Source organism: Oryzias latipes, chromosome 5 (assembly GCF_002234675.1).
Source record: "Oryzias latipes chromosome 5, ASM223467v1".
Classification (NCBI taxonomy): Eukaryota; Metazoa; Chordata; class Actinopteri; order Beloniformes; family Adrianichthyidae; genus Oryzias; species Oryzias latipes.
The window spans coordinates 8,064,070-8,083,265 of record NC_019863.2 but is presented as its reverse complement, the minus strand read 5'-3'; the positions used below and the strand labels follow the sequence as shown (position 1 = coordinate 8,083,265).

Here is a 19,196-nt window from a genome sequence, read left to right as displayed (position 1 = left end):
ACTGGCCCATTGAGGACACAACGGTCAATTTCTCTTTAAGAAAAAAGAGAAGAAGAAGAAGTTTAACCATTTAATGATATGACATACGAGGCTTTTTTTAGGAGTTCACAGAAAGTAGCTCTGAACTTTGAGAGCCCCTCACAGAGTTCATAGGATGTCCGGTGAAGTTGGTCTTTGCTCCCCCCCATCTCCCCCTCAGAATGGAACATCCTGGAAGTGGTCTGGCCTGACTCAGGAGTCAAAGAACTTAAACTGCGAACATCGCATCGCGGGGGGGGAGAGACCACGTTTCTTCACTCAGAGATACGAGCTTTCCTGATAAGAAGTAAAGCTTTTGGTTTTTTTTAATGCTCTCCGCAGCATTGCTGTGTTTTATATAAGCATCGTTTATTTGGAGGAGCCGTCAGAACGCGGATAAAGTTGTTTATAAAGCTGTTTTTTGGGAATGCTTCCACGGTCTAACAAGAAAGGTAAGTTTATTTACCTGCATGGAAATCCACGTGGTCCTCGACTTTCTTAGTATTATTATAATTAATATTACTAAAAACCCATCAGCACACTGTCATTACATTAAAATGGCAAGAAATAGTATTAGATTTAAAAAAAAGGATGCTCAAAAAATCTTGCACTTTCCCTGATTGTAGTTTTAATAAAAAAGTAGTTTATAAAATAAAATTAAAAATGCATACAATTTTTCTGTTTTAGTGTAGAAACCTGCAAATATGAAAAAAAAAATTAAATATATTTTTGGAAAATTTGTTTCTCTTTTTTAGAGCAAACAGGGACAGTCTTTTCTGTCAGTCTACAGCTGAAGACATGTTCCTCTGGACACTGTCTGACTTCAAAGTACACCTGTTGATTGTCACGCTTTGGGACAACCTGTGTGCTTTGGGACTCAAACCCACGCAGTGGCCACTGTACCCCCAAAAGCCTCTGCTCCTGGTTTGGAATGCCCCGACTCAAGAATGTGGCCCATGGCGTCAGGTGTTTTTTCAGTTGGACCAGTTCCACATTGTCGCCACACCGAACGAAGGCTTCGTCAGGCAGAACTTGACCATGTTCTACAAGGACCGTTTGGGTTTGTATCCCTACTTGGAGCTGGATGAGATGGCAGTGAACGGGGGGCTGCCACAGGTGGCCAGTCTCACAAAGCATCTGGAAAAAATGGAGGAAGGTGTCCGGAGGTATATACCTGAAGCCGACGCCAGGGGTCTGGCCGTCATTGACTGGGAAGAGTGGCGCCCAATATGGATGCGTAACTGGGGACCTAAACATATTTATCGCAACCACTCCTTGGCTTTGGTGCAGCAGAAGAACCCAACCTGGCCACTGGAGCAGGTGAACAGAGTGGCTCAGCAGGAGTTTGAGCTCTCAGCCAAAAAGTTCATGCTGGAGACATTGCGACGCGCCAAACACCTAAGACCCAACAAGCTGTGGGGGTTCTATCTGTTCCCCGACTGCTACAACCACGACTACCTGCGCTCCATGGTGAGCTACACGGGCCGCTGTCCGGATGTGGAGGTGGCCCGCAACGAGAGGCTGGAATGGCTTTGGACTGAAAGCACCGCCCTGTTTCCCTCCATATACATGGGCGCCGTGCTGCGCTCCACCGCCTCCGGACGGCAGTTCGTACGGAACCGGGTAAAGGAGGGGATGCGCTTGGCTTCATCAGGAGATGGGCTGGCACGTCCTGTCTTTGTCTACACCCGGCCCACTTACATCAACTCTTTGGAACAGCTGACAGAGGTGACGCCTTAAACTCTCCCAGATTTGCTTTTTCTTTTCCTTGTTTCAAAAATGTTGAGATTTCCTTCCCTTACATGTATGTGCCCGTGAGCAGATCACACATGCCGCAAAACCTTTAAATGGTCACTTCTTAATTTTGGTGCATGCTGCATAGAGAAATAACACTTTAGTCATTCTTATCAGCACCCACAGTTCTTTCCTGTTGGTGCCTTTCATATGAGCGCGCCAGCAGGATGGGTGTTGGTCACGTTGAAAAATCCAGCTTATCGATGTCCAGAAAGTTTTCCAAAGGGGAGCATGAACAGATAAAAACGTTGTCCCTTTTGGTTTAATTTTCAGTTTAAAAGCTTTAATTTTTGCCTGGAGAAACTAACGTGCTGAGTCGTCTTTTCCAGGCTGACCTTGTGTCTTCCATCGGGGAGAGCGCAGCTTTGGGAGCAGCCGGAATCATTTTATGGGGAGATGTGACATATGCAAGAAACAAAGTAAGCACTCATACACAATGCGTGAAAACAAGCATCAGCCAAGCTTTAATAACCCCCCCCCCCACCCCCCCACCCCGTCACATGTGAAGTCATTTGACCCTCAGCCACCTTTACCCCTGATTCTGGCTTAAACCATTTTCCACGCTTTTCATTAGAAGACATTTTGCTAAGTTGCATTTTAATTGGTATTAAATGAAACATCGTTGTTCTGAGTTTCCATTCCAACTTTCAGACCAACAGTCTTATGAAATAAAACCTTATTGAGAGATCATTTAGTCCTATTTAGCCTCATACGCTCCTCTTTCTTGCAATGTGCAATTATTTTGTTTTTCCTGAGTTCAGCTTATCATTCCAAAAGTCTTTAAAAGAACTGCATTGTCTGAATCTTTTTTTTAAAGTATATAGTCATTTTTGTTTGCTCTTTGGAAAAGCAAGCCTTAAGAAACAACCGCTTGAGGTTTTCTGTCTGGTGATTTACTGGTTTGCTCTTTCCTGTCTACTGCTCACACACAGCTGTTGCTCCAGCTATCCATCAATAGATAATACATGTCATTCTGTCTCCCTTACAGTTTAAAAGCATTCCTGGTTTAGTTCAATTCAATTTTATTAACAACACAGTTGTCTCAACAGGCTTCACACCGGTAATTGTGAAGCTTACCATCATCTTTTGATTGATTGTAAAAGCATTCCCAGTGATCCTATCAGTATGACTGTGCTGCTTTTAGCAAAACTAAAAAACAAACAAAAAAAAACTGTGTCGTTTCCTAGGACATAGTGTCTACAGATCGGCAGTAATTTAGTAGAAATTTGCAAATGAGTTGTGGGTGGGACATTTGACATGGATGTAAGCCTCCGATCATTTCCCATGATCCCTTTGTTTACTCTGTCTCTTGCTAGCTTACAGCTCCTCACAACCCCAAGCTAACATTAACGGTGAGCAATATTGGAGCTATCTAGCCGTACAGTTTTGATCCAGATTCCAGCTCAGACGAGGAAAACAAAGACGTACATGGATCTACTTGTCTGACAGTGGATGCATCAGAATGGAGCGGAGCAGGGAGCTTGTGGCATGCTACTGACTACAAGCTTTTTTCGACAGCGTTTTTCTGTCCACTCGTGATTCACAATGATTTGAATGAGGAAATACTCAATTTTAAACTTAATTCTCTTAATGTATGCCACAAGGACATGTTAAAACACCAAAAAACACAATGCATCATTTTAGAGGGTCTTTTAAATTGAAGTAAAACCTTTCCTTTTTGTCTTTTTGAACAACCAGAAATTGATGTTTGTGATTGAAATTTTACCAGTAATTTCAAGAATTATGAAGCAATTCCTGTTTTTCAGCATGAATTGCAGAGTGTTTTTCTCTTTAACCCATTAGGAAGAAAAAACTAGATCCGTTTAGGTTAAACTTCTTGAATGAATTTCCTATGCATGTTGCTTCAATGTGTGAATTTCAGCTTAGAGCCAAAAATCAACCGAGTTGTTATTTTTATGTCATATCTTGCATGTGATGGTAGAATTTCCTTTAATCAAACATCAAGTTTGGTTGTTGTGCTAAGAATTACTGTTGATTTCGAGGGTTAAACCACTGTTTGTCTTTGACCTTCAGGACAAAGGCAGTTTGTTTGAGAGTGTTTGTTTTCTCTCCAGACTACCTGCTCTGACCTGGAAGCATATGTTCGGGAAACACTGAGTCCGTACCTCCTCAACGTCTCCACGGCAGCGGAGCTATGCAGCCAGAACTTGTGTAGTTCTCACGGCCGCTGTCTTCGCAAGGATCCAGACAGTGATGTTTACTTGCACCTGAACCCTGTCACCCACAGCATCCAAAGACAGAACGGCAAGCTGACGGTCTCTGGTGAACTTGGACGAGCAGACAAGTTCAGCTTGCACACAGACTTCCAGTGCCAGTGCTACAGTGGTTTTCAGGGCGAAAGCTGTGATCAGGCCGACTCTCTGCGCCAAATAGGTTTAGGGTCCCACACCAGAGCCTCAGCTCTACCTTTTGTCATATTACTGGTTGTGTTTGTGATTCTTTAATAATGCAAAAGACTGATAGTAGGCATAGCTTTTAAGTTTCATGGTGAAGTGTTGCAAAAACGAAGCAGAAAAATGACTTTGTAAGTGGCTTACAAAAAGTGGCTTTTAAATTTTTTTTTATTTCTAATTTATGTTTAAACAAAGGAGCACTTTTTGAAAATGGCCTTGTTGACACTTTTCATTAGTTTTCCTTCATCACTTTTTCTAGACGCCAGATTTCAAATTTCACATGGCCTGATACTAAAAAGCGGCCAATATCTGGTGTGACCACCTTTGACCTCATGCAGTACAACACATCTTCTTCACGTAGAGTTGATCAGGTTGTGGATTGTGGCCTGTGGAATGTCGGTCCACTCCTCGAAGTTGCGAAGTTGCTGGATATTGGCAGGAACTGGAACACGCTGTTGTAAATGCCTTAAATCCAGAGGATCCCAAATATGCTCAATGGGTAATATATCCATTGAGTGTGCTGGCTATAAATGAACTGTTTTAACTTCCAAGAATTGTGAACAGATCCTTGCAACATGAGGTGATGTTCTTGGATGTATGGCACAACAATGGGCCTCAGGATCTCATCCCAGTATTTCTGTGCACTCAAAATGACATCAATACCTCTGTTCTTCATCCACAACATACACCTATGCTTACCAGAACCCCACCGCCACCATGAGCCACTCCACAATCTGATCAACTCTTTGTGAAGGAGATGTGTTGCACTGCATGAGGTGGTCACACCAGATACTGACTGGTTTTCTAAGTCCCCAAACCCCTCAAAATGCCACATTTTAGAGTGGCCAGTCTAAGGCACACCTGTGCAATAATCATTCTGTCTTCAGTATCTTGATATGGCACTCCTGTGAGGTGGGATGGTTTATCTCAGCAAGGGGGAAGTGCTCACTATCATGCTACATACACATCTGGCATGTGTGGCGCGTTCAGGAACGCGTTAAATGTATGTTCTTGAACACGTTTTTAGCATACGGTGTCCACACAGGTCTGTCGCTACCCAATACTAGTGCCAATACTCGCAGTTGGAAGAGGCTTGGTGTGAAATGTCCAAGTGGTGCAAATCTTTTGAATCTTGCTCCAGGCTTTCTGTTTTACAGCTCTATTACGATAGATGAAAGACTTGATGTCATATAATTCCAGCTGGTCCCAAAGTGCATGAGAATGGAGAGGGGCGCCATCCATACTACAAAACTCGAGTCTCTGATTGGTCAAAGTTCAAATGGTTCAACTTTCAAGGTGCGTTCAGTGGACGTGCATTTTGTATGTACAGCCCAAAAATGGACATCAAAACTTTTATAGTGATGCGTGAACGTGAGAGTTTTATTAAAAATGGTTGCTTGAACGTGTGTTGCAGAGGCTGGTGTGAACGCAGCATTAGTGGTTTACCAAAGTTTTACCAGATCATCATAAAACTGTCATGTCCGTTTTCTAACATGACTTCTCGCTGAGTTTTTTTTTTTTTTTTTTTTTTAAATCGGCTCCTGTATTTATTTGGAACTTTTTGCATTTTTAAATATATTTTTCTATTTTTATGTACAAATCATGACTACTAGATTTTTTTATAAAATATAAGATGTCTCAATTTATAGAAATGTGATCAATTCTTTTAACTTTATAAGAAGAAAATCAAGATGATGCTGGTTTGTGCAAACCTATACTGTTTTCTTACTTCATACATCAGTCTCTGCCAATAAAAATGTTTGAGTTCTATTTTTAAGCATTTTGTATTTTGCACGAGTTTTTATTTTTCTTTGCAGTTTTTGGAGTTTTATAAAGTCGATTTTTAGGGGACGCTTCTGGTTCACCTCTGGTGAAGGGAGTGGTTAAGGGACTGCTGCCGTGCTACTTCCTACCCCCTAATTATAGGGTGTTGCAGCTCATGAGTGCTTTTTCTGCTACACTTAAAAGCCGAGCAAAGCTCACACGTACATTTGGCTGAGGGAGAGTTTATTATGGCTTTGCTTGAGAGTCACTTGGAGGAGGAAATCTATATATACTTCAAATCTTTGCAATAAACTCTACATGGTTTGATACTTTTTTCCCCCTTATGTTTATTTACTTATTTGGTTTGCTCCACAGTTGATTTTATGTAAATGTTAGTAGAGATGCTGAGCTCTCTATGGAGGTTTAGCAACTTTATTGAACATGAAAACAATTACAGACAGTGGAAACAAGTCCTTTATACCACTTTACAAAATTTAGAACACAAACAATGAGGAACACCCAAAAAGAGGAATTGGAAAAAAAGAAAATTATATATAAACAGTTATTCTTCATTAACAGGTAGTTGCACCAGGTTTGTTGGCCTTGAGTGAGCTAATTCATTTATTTGTTCTGTTATATTAATTGAATTCTCTAAAAATATAGCAAGTACTTTACTTTCTCCACATGTATGAAGGTAAATTTTGGTTTGTGGTAGCAGTAGATTCACTGTATTTCCTGTATTACAGTAATCCTGAATAAAGAATAAGTAGTAACCCATCAGAATAATGTTTTCGGCTGCAAAAGTTGCAGTTTTTGATATTCAAAAACTTTGATGTTTTCCTAGTTGTAGGACAGACATATCAAGGTCCGGCCTGTGGGCCAAGTGCGGCCTGTTTTAAAATGTCCAATGGCCTGCAGGCTCTTGTCATAAAATCCAAAATCTTTTTTCACAGACAGCATCAGTTACATATTTATTCTTGCGTTTTCTATTTAGGATTTCAGTTCCGTTAATCTGCAAAAGAGGGTTTTGTTTTGAGTACTTCTTGATTTTGAAGATGGGAGGTAATGAGTTAAAATGACAAAATTGAAATAATCCCCTGGGAGTGGCATTGATGACAGTGAAATTCTCTGCTTGTTACAGGAAACTTTTGCAAGACATAAACCTTCGTGATTTATAGTCAGGACCATATAAATTTGGACAGAGACACATTCTTTCTAATTTAGTTTCTGTACATTACCACACTGAATTTTAAACAAAACAACTCAGATGCCATTGAAGTGCAGACTTTCAGCTTTTATTCCATGGGTTGAACAAAAAGATTGCATAAAAATGATAAAAACTAAAGCATTTTTTTAAACACAATCCCTTCATTTCATGGGCTCGTAAGTAATTGGACAATTGACTTCCATGCTATTTCATGGGCAGGTGTGTGCTTGTTATGTCATTATGAGTGAAGCAGATAAAAGGCCTGGAGTTGATTAGAGGACTCGTGCTTGCATTTGGAAGATTTTGCTGTGAACAGACAACATGCGGTCAAAGGAGCTCTCCATGCAGGTGAAAGGAGCCTTCATTAAGCTGAGAAAACAGAAAAAAACCATGCCAGAAATTTCTACAGTATTAGGAGTGGCAAAATCAACAGTGTGGTACATCCTGAGAAAGAAAGAAAGCACTGGTGAACTCAGCAACGCAAAAAGACCTGGACGTCCACGGAAGACAACAGTGGTGGATGATTGCAGAATCATTTCCATGGTGAAGAGGAACCCGTTCACAACAGCCAACCAAGTGAACAACACTCTCCAGGAGAAAGGCGTATCAATATCCAAGTCTACCATAAAAAGAAAACTCCATGAAAGTAGATACAGAGGGTACACTGCAAGATGCAAGCCACACATAAAACTCAAGTGTAGGAAGGCTAGATTGGACTTTGCTAAAAAGCATCTAAAAAAGCCAGCACAGTTCTGGAAAAACATTCTTTGGACAGATGAAGCCAAAATCAACCTCTACCAGAATGATGGCAAGAGAAAAGTCTGGAGAAGGCGTGGAGAAGCTCCTGATCCAAAGCACACTACATCATCAGTAAAACACTGTGGAGGCAGTGTGATGGTCTGGGCGTGCATGGCTGCTACTGGCACTGGGACACTAGTGTTTATTGATGACGTGACAGAGGACAGAAGCAGCCCAATGAATTCTGAGGTGTTCAGAGACAGACTGTCTGTGCAGATCCAGGTGAATGCAGCCAAACTGATTGGGCGGCGTTTGATTATACAAATGGACAACGACCCAAAACATACAGCCAAAGCAACTCAGGAGTTTATTAAAGCAAAGAAGTGGAATATTCTTGAATGGCCAAGTCAGTCACCTGATCTTAACCCAATTACAAGCCCATGAAATGAAGGGATTGTATTTAAAAAATGCTTTAGTTTTTCACATTTTTATGCAATCTTTTTGTTCAACCCATGGAATAAAAGCTGAAAGTCTGCACTTCAATGGCATCTGAGTTGTTTTATTTAAAATTCAGTGTGGTAATGTACAGAAACATAATAAAAAGAATGTGTCTATGTCCAAATATTTATGGTCCTGACTGTAGATGTGCAACATCGTTAAAATAAGCCGTTTGGTGCGTTTAGAAACGTTGAAGCGCTTCAGAAGAGCAGATTGGAGACGATTTTACCTGCCTGTCACTTTAAAGCGGTGTCACGTGATTATCAAGTCTCCTCCCATTGGTTGTCACAAGATGGTGAAGTAATGCCAGCCTGGTTCGCTTTTCATGTCGTTCTTTTTCTTCCACTGTTAGTTTGACTTTGACTCTTTATTTTTCACAACTAAAATTCCAAACCAGGTAGGTCAGCATTTCCCAGACCGAGCTAGCTCTTATTTTTGAAGAATTTGTTGCTTAAAGAAGCAAATAAAACAATTAATACCAAATCAGTGAAGCCCATTTCAGTTTAATGCAGACTTTTCAAAACTAAAAAAAAGGATCAAAATACTATTTTTCTTCAGCTGGACACTAGAGGAGAGGTTTAATAAGTAAGACTTCTATTTTTTTCAACTCCCAATTTAAAACATTCTTTATCAAAAAGTAAGACTTTGTTTTTAAAGTAGAAGCTACTTTAGTACAAGTATAGCAAGTATACAGCATGTACATGTAATGTAAGTATACTGAGTACTTCTTCAGACTACATTGGAACATTTTAAGTTCACAATAGTATATCAAAGTAAACTTTAAGTATACTGCTTCCCTTTTTTCTGAAGGATGGTTGACATTCTGCTCTTCCTTTGCAGGATGTGGTCTTTCTGGCTCGTCGTCCTCTTGTCTAAACTGCAGTTTGCATCATCATCATCATCTTCCTCTTTTTCCTGGTCTCCTTTTCTCACTGTGTGGAACGCCCCGACCGCCAGCTGCCTCTCTCAGTATGGCGTTGACCTCGACTTGGGGATGTTTAGCATCGTCTTGAACCAGAACCAGACTTTCATGGGGGGAAACATCACTATTTTCTATGCAGAAAAGCTCGGTCTTTACCCCAGATACTCTGTTCAGGGTGATCCTATCAATGGAGGGCTGCCCCAAAATTGCAGCCTCGATGAGCACCTTAGAGCCACCCGCTCCAACATCAGCACCTTCATCCCTGACGGCGCTTTCCAGGGGCTGGCTGTGGTGGACTGGGAGAGCTGGAGGCCTGTGTGGGAGAGAAACTGGGACAGCAAACAGGTGTACTGGGAGGGGTCAGAAGCACTGGTGAGAGCCAGACATCCAGACTGGAGTCCCGCACAGGTAAATGCTGCAGCCCGGCTGGAGTTCATGGAAGCTGGAAGGAAATTCATGGAGGAAACCGTGAAACTGGGGAAGACACTAAGACCAAACGGTCTGTGGGGTTATTATGGATTCCCCAACTGCTACAACTCCTTCAAAAGCACCAACTATACGGGGGAGTGCCCGGCTGTGGAGATGAAAAGGAATGACCAGCTGTCCTGGCTGTGGAACGCCTCCTCCGCTTTGTATCCGGACATCTACCTCAGTGTTGAGATGCGGGGCCTCGGAGGAGAGGTGCTCCTCTACACTTACCACCGGGTGCAGGAGGCCCTGAGAGCTGCAGCAGGGGTTCCTCCTGCCGGTCTGCCCGTGTTCCCTTACGCTCGCATCGTCTACACCTACACACTGGACTTCCTCTCTCTGGCGAGTGGTGGATTTTTAGAGCCAGTTGTTGGTATTGAAAAGCTGGAGTGATCCATTTCTCCTTTTTTTTTTGTCCTACAGGAGCACCTGATCTACACGGTTGGGGAGAGTGCTGCTTTGGGATCTGCTGGGGTGGTGCTCTGGGGGGACGGCATCTTTTCCAAGTCGAAGGTACAAACGGAGACGTAGTCCAATTATGGAATTTAGTGCGACTGAGAAATATGAAGATTCCTTAAACTGGAACCTGGAACTTTCAAATACCTTTTTAAAGTCCCACTCTGATCAACTTTTGATCTACTGTTAATGTGTTCCCAGGGGTCTTTTGATTATGATTATGAAATTTTTAGGCAAAATTAAAGAACCTGTCATTTTCTAGGATATATTTTGGGCAGAAAGGCAGGAGTTCATTGGAAATTCACCTCTGATTTTTGGGCGGAACTGTTGGTGCGGAGTAAGCCCATCCCCATTTCCCATCATCCATCTGTTTACAAGGTCTTCTGCTAGCCGACAGCCCCTCAAAACCCCAAACTAACATTACTGGTGCAGCAAAAATGACGAACAATGATGGAGCTATCCAGTCATACAGTTTTGATCCAGATTTTAGCTCAGACGAGGAAAACAAAGTCTTGCCTCGATCTATTTGTCTGCAAGAGGAGGCATCAGAATGAAGCGGAGCAGAAAGCTTGTGTGCTGCTGATTATAGCGAATACGTCACTGCTACAAGCTTTTTCCAATGACAATTTTTAGTCTGTTCCTGATTCCTGATTCGCAACAATTAAAAAAAAAAAAAAAACATCTCAGACAACAACAACGTGTGGATTTAGTACTTTGAATGATTTTTCAAAACCAATAAAAAAACATCTTTAGGTGCAGAAATAGGCTCCCAACAAATAATTCAAAAATTCCCAAAATTTGAATATTCTTTAAAATTGGCAATAAATCTGTCAATGGGGTAAGTAAAATTGTTTTATTTCACAAATAAAATCTGTTCACTGAGACATGTTTTCTTAAACAAAGATTAATGTTGAAAAACCTTTTTTATATTTTTTTGTTGCAAGACACAAAAAAAGACCATAGTTCTTGAAACAAAGGTCTTTACTTTTTTAGCAATTCATTTTTTGCAGTCTTCAGATTTTACTCTCATGTTTTGAGCATATCTGGTTTTGTTTGCTTAGATTTTGCTAAGAGAATAAAAAAAAAATACTGATATTTTTTTTATTTTTTTTAGATATTCCCTAATAAATTGTTCAGTTTGAAGTGTATACATTTCTAATGCAAATATATAGGTAGTATGTGAGTGTCTGCATTTGTTTGCCTGCTAATTGAATATGATCTATTTGGTACCTGTTGATTAAAAAAAATTTGTAAAATTTACATACATCAGAAAGTGAATGTAGTGGGCCCTAGTTTGGGATTAAAAGAGAGATTAAAGGGTTTTAATCTCAATCCCCACCCTGAAGTTGTTTAAAATATTGAGGCTGAGGACTAATGAGTGTCAGGGCCACTTCTAGGATGAATATCTGTAAATGGTTAGTATCAATGGAATGAATCGCTGAAGAGCTGGAAAAGACGTGAAGGCAAAAGTGGTCCCTGAAGTATAGTTGGGATTTTCTGGTTCCTGTTTCCAGGCTACTTGTGAAGCAGTCAAATCCTACATCGATGAGGTTCTGGGCTCCTACCTGGTCAACGTGACCTCAGCTGCTGTTCTGTGCAGTCAGACCGTGTGCTCCTCCCACGGTCGATGTCAGAGGAAAGACCCCAAACCCAGGGCGTATCTACACCTCAGTCCTGCTGCGTGGAAGTTGATATCGAGGAAGGGACCCGGAGGGAGGAGAAACTACACTGTTTTAGGAGAGATGTCGGCACGCACGGTCCAAGAAATGAAATCCAAGTTTCAGTGTATGTGCTTCCCTGGATGGAGTGGTGACAACTGCTCAAAGCCACTTCAGGAATAAATTTTTTCCCCTTGTTCGTTTCTTTTTTTGTTTTGTTGAATTTTTGAAATTTTTTAAAATTTGTGACAATATTAGTGGACAGCAATGCAACCATGGTTTACCCTGATGGTTGGTTTATCAAAGCTGTTCCTTAACCCTTGTGCTGTCTTGTAGGGTCCAGATGACCCCACTCCCAACATTAACGTGCCTTGGAGGCACGTTGGGAGTGGGGTCATCTAGACCCACTGTACAGTGCTCTGAACCTTTTTTCTTCAATGATTTGTGATCTTCACTGGTGTCCATGGATTACATGAAATCTTTCCACCTTTATCCACCTTTGTCATGGTAGGGAGAACACATCAATGTAAGGGTGGGGTCATTTGGACCCCACAAGATAGCACAAGGGATATATGAATCGTGTAAGGGGTCCAATTCCATGAGGAATTTGATTTTGTCTCTTTAGAGGGAGAAAGCATTACTCATTAATGAGGATGTATTAATTTTTATCTAAAAATTGATTCAAAGAATGATTTTCACGATCAATCTCAACAGTTCAGGAAGTAAATTCTCTTCTCAAAGAAAGAACAAGGTGAAAATATAAAACGAGGAGATGGCGGGAAAATATAAACACGTTAATTGAATACTGTGTGGGTGTGTGTGCATGAAGGTGTGTGGATGAACAAAGTAATTTGTCAGAACAGATCAAGAGGAATATCTAGAGAAAGTGAAAATGAGGTGAAACTGTTCAAGACATGAGTTTGGATCCATCCAGTTGGCTGTCATCATGACATCATCAAACCGCTACAGGTGGGCTGAGAGGAGTGGAAGCTCACCAGACAAAGGTGGTTCTCCTGAGGCAGCAGCAGGAGCAGCAGCTTTGGCTCGGGGTTTAGGAGAACGGTCAGCCTCTTGTGGTACTTACTGAAGGGCTGGTGGTCAGCTGGGTTTGTACAGGCAAAAAAAAAAAAAAAAAAAAAAGCAGATCGTTGTCGTGGAAACGTGCTGGATTCAAAGTTCTCTGGAGTTTAGTTTCAAAAGAAATCGTCAAAGATGTGAAGCAAAAATTGTGACAAGCTTAAAAAAAAGAGTAAAAAAGAAAACGCCTAGTAAATAAGAACATTGATCTTAGCTACTTTATTTGTGGAAAAAGTTCGTTTAAACTAAAATGTTTGTCTCAGCTTGTCCTAAGCAGAGTTTCAGTTTTCCAAAGGAGTCTGCAGTGTTTCCTTCAGGGAGGGTAACAGAAAGTCCTCTTTGAAGACCTTTTAGGTCATTTCTCGTTTCTGTAATTCCTTCCTATAGGAGTTGTCCAGGTTTTTCCTTTTCAAGGAATTCAGTTTGGGAAGTAATGGACCTAAAGTAAAAGCTTTACGTTGCATTGGGACCTTTTACCATCCAAATGAAATGGATGACAGAAGCACCAACCAATGTGACCTACAGCTCCAGGAAAATGAAGTACTCTTTCTTAGTTTCAAATGCATCAACCAGTTGAAGGATGTTTTGATGCTTCACCCTGTTGAAAGAGAGATTAGAGTCAGGAGTAACTTGATGGGAGGAATGTTAAGCAGAACCATGTAAACAGCAAAAAATCAAGACCATTAAGAAAAATGGCCTTGGAAGGTCTGACTCTTGGAATGTATTCCTCATTAGAGGACTCGATTTTTCCTTCATGGTTTGAGAAATTATGCAAGTCAGAAGGCACACCTACTACTAATTCTGGTTGACACCATTGAGAAGCTGTAGTAGTCCTACCGCAGAGGGAGGGGTCATACATACAAATCACAACAAATGAACTAAAGGAAAAGAATGATTAAAAATATTAGATTTATGTCTCTACCACTATCTTTCCACATCAACTTCTGCTGTAACTTTAATCAAATGAAAACTAAATAAATTCTGAATTTATGTTAAATTCCTGTTTATGACCACCAGATGGAGCTGTTGGAGAGCTAACTAAAAGTCACCCATGAAGGTCACAAGCCTGCATGATTGTAATTAAAGAAAAACATAATAAAAAAGTGTAAATCAAATAAAATGGTGTTTTTTGGGGTATTTTTTCAAGCAGTTGTGCCAATTATGAATTCAGCTGAGAGAACCAAACAGCATAAAGCAACATTTCTTCAGTTAAAAGCTCCAAACTGAATTGAAATCACATTAAAATGGACTATTCATACCTTTAAACTTCATAAATTGGGAGGAAAATGAAAATAAAATAACTGGTGAAGGGAACAGGTTGCATTTTTTAAAAGGATTATTTGTTTTATTTTTGCCGTTCTTACAACAGGACTTAGTGCTCAACTTGTTTTCACAACTCAGGAACACAAATGACCTTCAGCTACACAATTTTGTCAAAAAAGAAATGCAGAGTTTTTATTAGATCATTAATGGAACTTTATTCACATTATAAGACTTAACGTATGATCTTATAATGTCTGAAATCCATATTCCATATGTGAGGTATTAAGGTATGTTCACACCGCTCTCAGAAAGAAAGTTAAAGGGACTTGGGTTCTGTAGTGACATGGAAAGCGTCCCTTTCAATTCATTGAAGTTTTTGAAAATTGATCATGAAGGACAAATGAATAATTTTAGTTTGTGCCAGAATTCTATGACACCAAGTCTTTTATATAGCGGAATAGAGCTGTGAAAGCAACAAAATTTGCACCACTTTGACATTTTGCACCAAGCCTCTTCCAGCTGTAGGTGGCGGACATGCACTAGTGAACAGTAGCAAAAGAAAAAGAAGAATCCCCTCCCTTCTCATCCAGTGTGAACGCCACATGTTCATTCAAGAACCTGCCTTCAGGTGTGAATGTAGCTTCAGAGGTAAGTGGAAACAGTGGGATGTTTTAGACTGAAGTACAGCACAGACTAAGATGTGTATCCAGCTCCTGTTTGGTAAGGTAAATCCTGCATAAATCAAGCATAAAGCTGAAATCTTTTTAACACACCAAATTGTGCAGCTTTTTTGACACCGATTACAAGAACAGAGGTGGAAGTTATTTATTTTCCTGGTAACATAAAAAAAAAATCCCATATACGTTGAAAGATTCTCTGGGACCAGTGTAGGTTTAAAAACTACATGTGAGCTGTTGCAGTGAGCCATGAAGTGAACAGTTTGACAGCTGCTTTACCGTTTGAGCTAAAGCTCTTTTTATTGAGTGACACATGTCTAGCTTCAGCATGATTGGTGGCATTTTGCCTTTTAACTTGTTTGCTTTGGGCTTAATTCATGTCTGAGGTGCATGCTTTCCCCTCAGGTTATTCTAAGTTTTTATTAGATCTGATTCTGTTCATTTCAGTCTGCACATAGTTTGATTAACCAGTAAAATACTAGATAGAATTTATAATACTTGGAAATTTTATGTTCACCAAAACAGGTTCCAAAAATCCAAATCCTATTTATTGAGTATTACAAAGACATGTTCTTTTTTTTGATCTCCCCTAAATTCATGCAAAGTAAAATACAAGAACAATTTCTATTTTTGTTCATGACAGGCTATTAAGAGGAACTACAACTCCTGTAGTGTTTAAATATTTGTGTTTTTTCACTTAGCTTTTTTCTTAATTGTTCTTAATATTATATCAAAACGTCAGTTGTTGTAAGTGAAGTTCAGAAGGCGTCCATAATTTCATGTTTTTCTCTGACCGACTGCAGAAAGTGGATGAAATTTCATTAAAAATAAGCTGGACTTTTCAATCAAATCAGGAATAAATACATAGAGGATGATTTATTACTGCTACTTACTCACTGATTAATAATTTGGGTGTTTTTTCTTGTTGGGTCTGGTGGTCTTTAGATGACATTTGGGCGGGAAAACCATGATTCTATCCATCAAAACTGGCAGAGATTAAAGGATGAATCAAAGCAATTTTTTTAAAAGTGTTTAAATGAAGCAGAGTCATGGAGTGGCTGCGTAAAGAGGAAAAGGCAAGGAGAAAGCAGACATTTGTTGCCATACTTCCAAAAGTGCTGAAAGATGGATAAAATAAGAAAAACCAAGAACAGGATAAAAAAAAATCTGTTTCTTTTGTCTTCTTTAGTAAAACCTGACAAATTAAAGAAAAGACAGAAAATTGTCATTTGCTCCTTATAGGAAGTGAGGGATAAGCATTCATGCATTTAATAAATGTAATATTTTTCCAAGTAAAATAATGTAGATAATGTAAAATACATTTCTTTAACATTTAAATGTGATTTCAGTTTTTAAATTCTTATCAAAACATTAGACGTTGTCTAAAACTGGACCTCTAAGGAAGTTATTCAACGTTTTTTACACTTTAGGAAAGAATTGAAAAAAAATAACACAAACGCTGTAGGCGCCCATGGGGCCCCCAAACTGCCAAGTCCACCACTGTTTTAGGGTTCACATTTGGTCAAAACCAGGGGCTTCAAGATCCACTTCGATAAAAACTGTGTTTTGTTTTTCTTGTCTGAGCTGGCATCTGGCTCAAAACTGTACAGCTGCTATTTTTGTTTCACTGTTAATGTCTGCTTGGGATTGTGAGACTCTGCAAGCCAACGGGAGAGCATGTAAACAAATGACGGGAAGTGGGAGCAGACTCACAGTCACTCAGAGGTGAGTTTCTAGTGAACTACTGAAACTATATCTAAGAAAATAACAGGTTTTTGAGTTGGACTAAAAATGGCATAATCATAATTAGGAGTGGGTTAGGGTTAGGTCCAGACCGAGTCCTGAGTCCATTTGGTCTGTATTCAGAGTGCCGTCATGTGGCCTTTCCGGATTCGAACCAAAGCTTGTAAACAAAACCACTCATTGGTCAGGAATTACAAGGGGCAAAGCAACTAGAGATTAATTATGGAACCTGCGCTTTGCAATCCTTGTCAGGATTTTTAAATGATTTAACTTTCATATTTCATCGACCAATTTTGAACACCCGTTTTACTGCTGCTTCGGTCCGGTGTGGGCATGCTGCAGGCTGGTTACTGATAAGAAGACAGCTAAGAAGGTATGCTTGTAAGTATAGATTGTCAGGAAAGAGTGAGGAGCAATTTGCATCATGCTAAAAGCTGTTTTAATGGGCCTGCATTCATTCGATCATATTTCAATGAGTTGCATTGTCTCATAGTTGTGGTGTTGAGGATTTGATTTAAGAGAATTCTGTCAAGGAACTACATGGTAGCTTTTAGGATGACGTCACAGCAGCGCCGGGCGCGTCCTGCATAACAAGACACACAACAGCATGTAAATCAGCGGTGTTAAAACAAAAGTTGTAACAAATAAACACTTTAATCCTTTTTTTCCTGTTTGATAACACGACAATTGTTGCTTGTTTGTCCACGGCTCATCTGTTGCTACATTTCTTCTCCGTTTACGTGACGTGACCATCGACTACGGTGGTCGTTTTGGTTCAGTTGTTCTGCTCCGAGGACAGATTGTATTCAGAATGAGGAATCCCAAAGTGAACCGAAGCTCAGTCCGATTGGAAACGAACCGAGACCACCTCCAAAGATGGGTCCGAAAGCAGTTCCTGGTCCTGGACCAGAGTCGGCTTGGGTGTACTCAGACTGAAGATTTGTCCCGGATCATCGGGGGACAATTAACCCCGGTACACTTTAAGCGGACCAAATGTGCCCATTCTACATACACCCTAAAAGACCACTGGGAATGCTGCATCAATAAATCAAAAAATGATTGGAGTGGGACTTTAAATAGATAACTTGATCTTTGAACCTCTGCATTCTGGGAGAAAAATGCTTTTCTGTGTTGGTTTGGTAATATTATTAGTCTATAATTCTGTGTGACGAAGCCCATCTGAGTTTTTGCTTGGAGCGAGGCCCAGCTCTTGCTTCCTGTAATGTTGGGTCAGTTGTTGTGACTCCTTTTCCTGTTTCGGTCAGGTAAGTATGCTGCTCAGTGAGAGCCTTCAAGTCAAAGTTCCCTTTTTTGTCCCACAAAGTCTAGTGATTTAAAATGACAGACCATTTGAAGACATGCTGGAGGGACTGTGGCCTTGGACTGGCCTGGGAAGGCTCCGCTATCCTCCTGGAGTTGATGTAAAGGGAGAGTGAAGTCTTTCTTTCCATGCTGAGAGTAGCGACCCCTTGACCCCAAAAAATATAGATGATGGATACTTTTGGGCGAAGGCCACCCTGAACAGGTTGAAAGTCTGTTGCAGACCACACACACACACACACACACACACACCCACACCCACACCCACACCCACACCCACACCCACACACACACACACACACATACACATCTAGAGGTAATTTAAATGAATCAATTAGCCTATGAAGCATGTTTGAGTTGGGGGAAAAAACCCACACATGGAGAACATGCAAACTCCTCACAGAGAGGACCCAGCTAGGATAGCAAACAGGGCCTTCTCGCTGTGAGGTGAGAGCACTCACCACTGTTAAAGGTAAAGTCCCATTAGCTGTCACACACCTTGGTGTGTGAAATCTGTTCTCTGCATTTGACCCATGAGTGGTGAGCTGCAGACACAGCCACGCTCAGGAACCATTTGGTGGTTTAACCCTCTAATCCAAACCCTTTATGCTGAATGTCAGGCAGGGAGGCACTGGGTTCCATTTTCAAAGTCTAGATTTGAACTCACAACCTTCCAGTCACAGTGAGGACGCTCTACCACAAGGCCACTGAGCTGGTCAGTGTGCTACAGTGCAGCCCACCACGAGTTTCAACATCTTTGTACAGAATTCTAACCTAATGAAATATCAAATTCATGTTTTTATGGACTCCAAGTTACAATCATCAAACAGAAAGAAATGGAAACTTCCTATTCAAGTGGTTCATATTTTCTAAATATAGTTCTGAAATAAATTACCTTTTGGGTAAAATCTAACTTCCGTGTGGCCGGTGTCCGTGCAAATCTTGGCACTTTTTTCTCAAACTCTAAATGGTCTTGTTTGCACCATCCTGTTAATGGAAGTCATTTAGATATGTGTGTTGTGTGTTGATGTGCTTGCCATCTGACCTCAGTTAGGTCTGGCAGGCTGTTTATTTCTCCTAACTTTTCATTTGTACTTTCCCTCATTCTGGCTCCTGTGACCTCCTCACGGTCATGATTTCACTCAATAATTTGGTCTCCCGGTCCCTCATAGGAGATCA

At 40.6% G+C, this 19,196-nt stretch overlaps 2 protein-coding genes across 4 annotated transcripts; both read left to right on the top strand.

Moving 5' to 3' along the window:
- The first annotated feature begins 221 nt into the window (after window positions 1-221).
- Window positions 222-6,324, top strand: LOC101155920 (hyaluronidase-2). Its single transcript, XM_004068739.4, has 4 exons — window positions 222-470; window positions 774-1,746; window positions 2,142-2,231; window positions 3,888-6,324. Exons 2-4 carry the CDS (start codon window positions 817-819, stop codon window positions 4,275-4,277), a joined length of 1,410 nt encoding a protein of 469 aa, XP_004068787.1. The 5' UTR covers window positions 222-470; window positions 774-816; the 3' UTR covers window positions 4,278-6,324.
- Window positions 6,325-8,672: 2,348 nt separating this feature from the next.
- Window positions 8,673-12,136, top strand: LOC101169103 (hyaluronidase-1). 3 transcript variants are annotated; one of them, XM_011474791.3, is made up of 4 exons: window positions 8,673-9,018; window positions 9,274-10,165; window positions 10,247-10,336; window positions 11,794-12,136. In XM_011474791.3, the coding sequence occupies exons 2-4, from the start codon at window positions 9,275-9,277 to the stop codon at window positions 12,118-12,120; spliced, it is 1,308 nt and encodes a 435-aa protein (XP_011473093.1). In that variant the 5' UTR covers window positions 8,673-9,018; window position 9,274; the 3' UTR covers window positions 12,121-12,136. The 3 variants fall into 3 exon arrangements, with proteins under 3 accessions (XP_011473093.1, XP_004068670.1, XP_011473092.1); XM_004068622.4 differs by having other exon boundaries at window positions 8,675-8,830; XM_011474790.3 differs by lacking the exon at window positions 8,673-9,018 and adding an exon at window positions 9,118-9,141.
- Window positions 12,137-19,196: the final 7,060 nt, after the last annotated feature.

Bases quoted from the DNA above. Each gene is read 5' to 3' on its own strand.
- LOC101155920 (XM_004068739.4), top strand. From the start codon at position 817: ATGTTCCTCTGGACACTGTCTGACTTCAAAGTACACCTGTTGATTGTC. The intron at 1,747-2,141 runs GTGACGCCTTAA...CGTCTTTTCCAG, and splicing joins CTTTGGAACAGCTGACAGAG to GCTGACCTTGTGTCTTCCAT. The intron at 2,232-3,887 runs GTAAGCACTCAT...TTTTCTCTCCAG, and splicing joins TGACATATGCAAGAAACAAA to ACTACCTGCTCTGACCTGGA.
- LOC101169103 (XM_011474790.3), top strand. The intron at 10,166-10,246 runs GCGAGTGGTGGA...TTTGTCCTACAG, and splicing joins CACTGGACTTCCTCTCTCTG to GAGCACCTGATCTACACGGT. The intron at 10,337-11,793 runs GTACAAACGGAG...TCCTGTTTCCAG, and splicing joins GCATCTTTTCCAAGTCGAAG to GCTACTTGTGAAGCAGTCAA.